Here is a 6,410-nt window from a genome sequence, read left to right as displayed (position 1 = left end):
AAAGGAGTTGAAAACACATTTACAGCAAAACTCACACACGCAGGTTTATTCATAATTGCAAAAACTTGGAAGAAATCAAAATGTCTTCAAGGAAGTGAATGAATAAACTGTGGTACATTTAAACAATGATATATTATTCAGAGATAAAAAGAAATAAACTGTCAAGCCATGAAAAGACATGGAGGAATCTTAAATGCATATTACCAAATGAAAGAACCCAATTTGAAAAGGCTGCATACTGTATGATTCCAACTATATGACATTTTATCATGAACTAATGTTGAATAACTCCTACCAATCAGTAGGAAAAGAGGCACAATCAATAAAAACATGGACCCAAGATCCAAATAGAAATTCACAAAAGAGCATATCTAATGGCTAAAGAGTATGTAAAAAAGTTTATCAACATCATTTGAGAGAAACAAGTAAATGAAAAACCAGCATGATATACATTTACACACTCAGAAGAATAGCTAAAATTGGAAAAATTATTCTATCAATAAACAGGAAAGGACAGCTAATATGAGAAAGTTACAAGGACTCCATAATAATTCAGGGATAATGCATACCTTCCATCTTCCTTCAACTCTCTCCCCACTCCTGACTCTCCTCAAAGAATTCTTGATACACATCACCAATCACTTACAAATGCTTTTCACAATCAACATAGAATTGGCCCCAGAATCACATTTAACACAGTCCCACCATGGACTTTTCTTTTCCACTGTTTCTATTCTTGAGTTCAAAGTCCCATTCTGTATTCTACTCTTTTTTTCCAAGCCAACACAATGTTCATGAATGATTCAGGCTGAAATATATTTTATTTAGCTCTTTATTCATTACAGACATATACAGACAGAAATACTAGGTCATGAATGAAGTACTAGAGGTAATGAACTAAAGAGAAGATTTAGTTAATGTTTGTCCTTTTTGTGAATGGGTCTCTTCAATTACTCAATGTGGTCACATTGTCTCATGCAGCAGAGAGTTGTAGGTCTTGCACAGTATGCCATCTTAAATTCTTTTTCACCACATTGATTTTTACATTGACCACTAAGCTTTATGCATGCTTCCCACCAATTAAAGACAGCATAGTGCTCTTTACTTCTAGCTGAAAGAAGGCAAGAATGAATGGAATTAAAAATTCAGGTAAGAAATGCCAAGATTTAAAAGAAGACACACAAAGAAGCACAGACCACAGAGGGAAGAAAAAGGAAAGGGATTCACTGGTTTTTTCATTGGAATCTTTCTGTCTCTGTGTACATCAGAGCAAACCAAGGAAATCAGCAAGCATCCTATTCCTAAGCTAGATCTCCCACCCCTACACATTTCAACTGATCAAGTCATGACTCAATAAGGGATATCTGGAGAGCTTGCAACATCGTAATACCTTGTTCTACCTCTCTTGCTCATCCCTAATGAATATGAGTGTGCCAATCTCCATCTTCTCTCTCATTTATTATAAATGCATAGTTCTGTTCTATTGTGAACCTTTCCTCCTCCACAAGGTTTCATTGTTCATCGAAACCTGACTTTAGTGTTTTAAAATACTAAAAAATACTGTTTTTTTAAAAATTTTATTCAATATCTCAACTCTTCTTGGATCTGTACCCCACTTTAACCCCCAGGAAATGTTCACTTAAAAACAGATACTTTGGGAGGTTAACATAATGAATAGGAAATTAACAGAAAAGATAAACATAGCAAACGTTTCAGCAAGGCTGTTAATTTTTCAGTACTACTTTCCCTTTTCTCTTACACTAAAGTTTCTGAAGCTATAGAAACTTTAAAATTTTTCACTCTCACTTTGCAGTGTAGTTCCTTTGATTTTGTAACTTCAACAATCATGAAGAATAAGGTAAGGATCTGCTGTTTCTTCAGAACAGAAGTTCTGAAATGGTTTTCATTTATTCCCTGTATCTTCAAAAATGAAACTATAAATAAATGGTGCAGATTAACACAGAACCAGGTTTTAGCTCAATATAATAAATGCCTTTTTAACATTTAATGCTTTTATAAAGATCATGAAATATCTTGTATTAGTAAATACACATCCATCATCCTAGATAAATATAATCAGGCCCTACTGGACATATTTTAGAAGGTCAGCCAGAACGGGTAAGCCATTGTCACTGATGTCTGTAGGCAAGCTTTCATCCCAGAGACCTTTTAATTCTATAATTAACCAAACCCTTGTCCATCTTTTTCCAGTAAAATATTTTACAGAGGTTTTTTTTTATATACATATTTTAAATAAAGTAGAAATACTATTCACATGATATTCTCTTTATTCATCTATTGCAATTTTGATGACCATATAGGTTATTTGCTATATGGCAAATATTGTTACTATTAATATTCCTGTACTCTTTCCTCAACCACATGTACCAGTCTTCTGTTGGGTAGACATATTCACAATGGAAATCCTAGATCATAGACTATACATGTCCTCAGCTATAATAGATTGTGACAAATTGTTTTCCAAATTGGCGCTACCAGTTTCACTCTCTTCAGCAGTGCATGAAAATTCTTACTATTTCATTTGCATTATCATACTTTGCATTATCAAACTATAAAAATTTTAAATATGCTTTTGAATGTGTGGTGGTATCTTATCATGGTTTAAATTTGCATTTTCCTGATTGTTAATGAGGTTAAACACTTTAAATAGGTTTGTGTATCCACTTTGACAAATTACCTAAGTCTTTTTCCCATATTTCTACTGAATTTTCTGTTTCTTTTGATTTATTAGAATTCTTTATGTATTTTAGATACAAGCTTTTTGCCAGTTATATATTTTGTAATTTTAATATTCCATTCTATGGCTTGGCCCAGCTGCTATATAAGAACTGAGGGACAAGGGGCAGTGGTGATTAACTTGGCCAATGACCTCGTCCCTAGGTCTTTTTCTGAACACTGTCACAAAGACAGTGGTGGCTATGGCCAAGAAGGAAGAATCTTAGAAGTTTGTGAGTACTAAAGCCTAGGTTTGAGATAAGGTGACCAGAGATAATGTACACTTTCTCTGTATATTAATGTAACTCTGTAATTAATATAAATTAAATTATTTTGAAATTAAAAAAGAATAACATAATTCTCTAAGTTCATATAAATGCAGGTATATGTAGAGAAATATTGATAGATATATAAACAAAAATAGACATTTAGAGATAGAGATACATAGATAAATCAATGTATATTATAAACAAGGTAATTTTGACTTTGAAGAGTAAGAATTCCAGAATTGCAGATTACAGACTAAGGGAAGATTTAATCTAATGCATATCCAGTCATAGTGAGTAAATGCGTTTTTAAGTTTTTATGTCATAAATGCAGGCTTTTCCACTTATACACATTGCCAACAATATCTGATAGCCAAAAAATGGTATTTATTTTGTTAATGTCTCAAAACAACAGCTGTTAATGAATATACATAACTGCAATAAAGGATGACTCTTCTTTAAACTTACTTTCTTCATACCATAATTGAACTGATGTGATATACAACAAAACTTAAGCAAATAGAATAACCAAAGAACAAATTATTTTTCTATGTTTTTAAGTATTATATCATAAATCTGAGTACAGTCTGACTTAGCTAATGTTACCACATCTTCAAAGAATAATTCTCAAATTTGGCATTATGATCCAACAAATCAACAATTTCTTACATGCCTCTGTCCTTTTTCTTGTTTTAAAAATATCCTTGTCTTCTTCCTTTTTTTTTTCCTTTTCTGCTCTCTAAATATGTGCGTTCCTGAAGACTATTTTTTGGTTTTCCTCTCTCCCTTTATCCATGCATCTGTCCATTTATTCATTGATTCATTAAATAAATCTTAATTGAGCACCTCTATATATATCATGCACTGTGGTAGTCTTCAGCAATGATAAACAAAACACAAAAAACTTGGCCCCTGTATAAACTAACTTGGCCAATGACCTCGTCCCTACGTCTTTTTCTGAACACTGTCACAAAGACAACCTCTTTCTTTACCTTCCCATAGAAATTTATTTGTATCACTCACATGGTGTTTGTAACATTCTAACTTGAGAAGACACCTTGCTAAATGATATTCTAAATCATAATTGAGATAAAGACTAAAGCAGAGAATTCTTTTTGAAATAAATCCCCAACACCTAGTCTAGACTCTTCTTGCTCAATTGCCTTTTTAAGTTATCTTAATTACAGCATCTTTGGAAGTAATAAGAACACCTTAATTAGTCTTTCTATGTAACAATTATATTTTATGTATCCAAAGATATCAGGCTTATGGACAAGGGGCAGTGGTGATTGACTAGGGGCAGTGGTGATTGACTAAAAGAAATTTTGTCAGCTGTCACATAAGAGGGAAACTAAGACAACTTAGAAGTCCCAGTCTGACTTCTAAGCATAATGACACTAACAACATTTTTTAAAATATTAAGGATGCTAGAAGCAATGATTGGAGAATGTTCCGTTTTGGAAATAGTAAGAACACCTGTCTAGATAGAGTTTCATAAAAAATAAGACCCTACGACTTTAAAATGAGACTTCTTTCTCATTCTGAACACGAAATTCAACCTTCATAAAACTAGACCTTGAAAGACAAGAAGAGTTAAATAAATGGGAGTGGGATGGAGAACATAGGATATTTCCTCCATTTCTTTTGATAGATAGTGATTAAAATTGCAAGATATAATTCTACTTGTTTTATTTTACCTGGATTGTTTTCCTTTGTACCATATTTTGCTTTTCCAAATATTGTGGAATAATTATGCATCTCTGAGTATAGTTTCTCAAATCTTTTTCTACATATGGTCAATAGTGGCATAGAATTGGTAATAGGTTGGTCACAACCCACTGCAAAAGAGAAAAACATTACTTTAAAAGCATAAGAAAAGGGTATTTTCCAAAATAAAGACAATACTGTATTTGCCTTTATTTCATGGTTCTATATACTATAAGAGGTTTTAAAAAATGATGAGCTTGTAAAAATATATCTCTTCAAAATTAGGTTGACTAAATAAATGAATGGCTTGGCTGTTAATAAGCTTACCTCACATGACTATTATAAGGAGTAATAAATTAATAAGGACAAGAGGCAGAACAGATGCTAGCTATTAACATCATTACTATTAAGGAAAAAAAGCATCAGTGCATATTTAAATCTATGTAATTCTACATAGTATCTCAGAAAAATTCTACAAATATGGAGAATTTTAATGAAGGTTTTAATAAACTTTTATAAAGATGATGAAGGAAAACAATTGTTCTTACTTAAATTAACTCCATGTCCTTGAGTTACATTATCAGTTGAAACTCAATTCTCTTTTGGTGAGAAATTGTCAGCTAAAAAGTTACTTATGTTTGAGTGTCAGAACAGAGTAGCAGTAAGAGAATGGGTAATTATAGATTTATTTTATGGTGATCTCCTCCCATCTCAATAATGACAGATATCTTGGTGACCCAGAGAAAGTAGCAAAATAAAGAAGAATTTAAATGGAAGTGAGTATATGTATAGCTAGTCTTTGGTCTTTTGGCTAGGCATTTAACCTCACTTAACCTCTGCTATCAATACTATAAATGCAAGATGAATAATTTGCAAGCATAAATTCATTCCATTCTCAATTTTTTTCAAATCTACTAATATATTAAATTTAGTAGAATTTGAATATTAAATAAAGACACATTTCAGGGATTGATTAAATCATGGTAGTACTATTTTTTTCAATAACTTACATATATATGTACATATATGTATAAATATTTATATATATGTAAAATCTCATGTAATCAAAGTGAATTGCAGACTTTATCAGTGAATTGTCCCTGAAAAATTATTCAACTATTTTCTCCATCTAGGGGCTGTAAATAAATATAATATGGTCTTGCTGATAGTATTAACGTAATGATTTTATAATGTTAATGATATTTACTTAAAAAAATCCTGACCCCACCCCACTTAGTGCTGATCCCTGTGGCAATAACATTCATATTACCTGGTGGAATGAAGACACCAAAGGACAAAATAGAAAAAGAAAGAAGGATCTTCATTGTAAATGATTTCTTAGGAGAAAACAGCTCACAGATCTTCTGTCTTAACTTATGTATTGTTGAAGTAAGAAAGAAAAAAAATCCTTTCACTTATAGAACTCTTCTGCACAGTCTTGATTACTGAAGCTTGTTAAGAGGAAGAACATTTCTATGCTTGGTTGAATGTTCAAAAAGATACTGGCTAGACAAAGTCGGTGCATTGCCATACAAAAATGCCATCTGTTGATTTATCTTGAGGCTAGTTTCTCTACAAGATTATGGGTATAAATAATAAATAAATAAATAAAGGTTGAGAATAACCCTGCAGTAATTCACATGATATTGCAGAAATATGTGTTTTATATAACCATATTTATCATTTTAATGTCCCCAATAT

General features: G+C 31.7%; 1 protein-coding gene across 1 annotated transcript; it reads right to left on the bottom strand.

The window, feature by feature from the left end:
- Nucleotides 1-950: 950 nt before the first annotated feature.
- Nucleotides 951-6,034, bottom strand: DEFB112 (defensin beta 112). The gene is made up of 2 exons (XM_036093563.2): nt 5,980-6,034; nt 951-1,111 (listed from the first exon to the last, which is right to left on the bottom strand). The coding sequence occupies exons 1-2, from the start codon at nt 6,032-6,034 to the stop codon at nt 951-953; spliced, it is 216 nt and encodes a 71-aa protein (XP_035949456.1).
- Between the last annotated feature and the right edge of the window lie 376 nt (nt 6,035-6,410).

Source organism: Halichoerus grypus, chromosome 9 (genome assembly GCF_964656455.1).
Source record: "Halichoerus grypus chromosome 9, mHalGry1.hap1.1, whole genome shotgun sequence".
Taxonomy (NCBI): domain Eukaryota; kingdom Metazoa; phylum Chordata; class Mammalia; order Carnivora; family Phocidae; genus Halichoerus; species Halichoerus grypus.
This window is presented reverse-complemented; position numbering and strand designations above follow the sequence as displayed.

What these genes read in the sequence shown, in the direction of transcription:
- DEFB112 (XM_036093563.2), bottom strand. Translation starts at nt 6,034, where the DNA reads ATGAAGATCCTTCTTTCTTTTTCTATTTTGTCCTTTGGTGTCTTCATT. An exon ending in TGGTGTCTTCATTCCACCAG is followed by an intron (nt 1,112 to 5,979) that starts GTAATATGAATG and finishes GCCTTCTTTCAG; the next exon opens with CTAGAAGTAAAGAGCACTAT.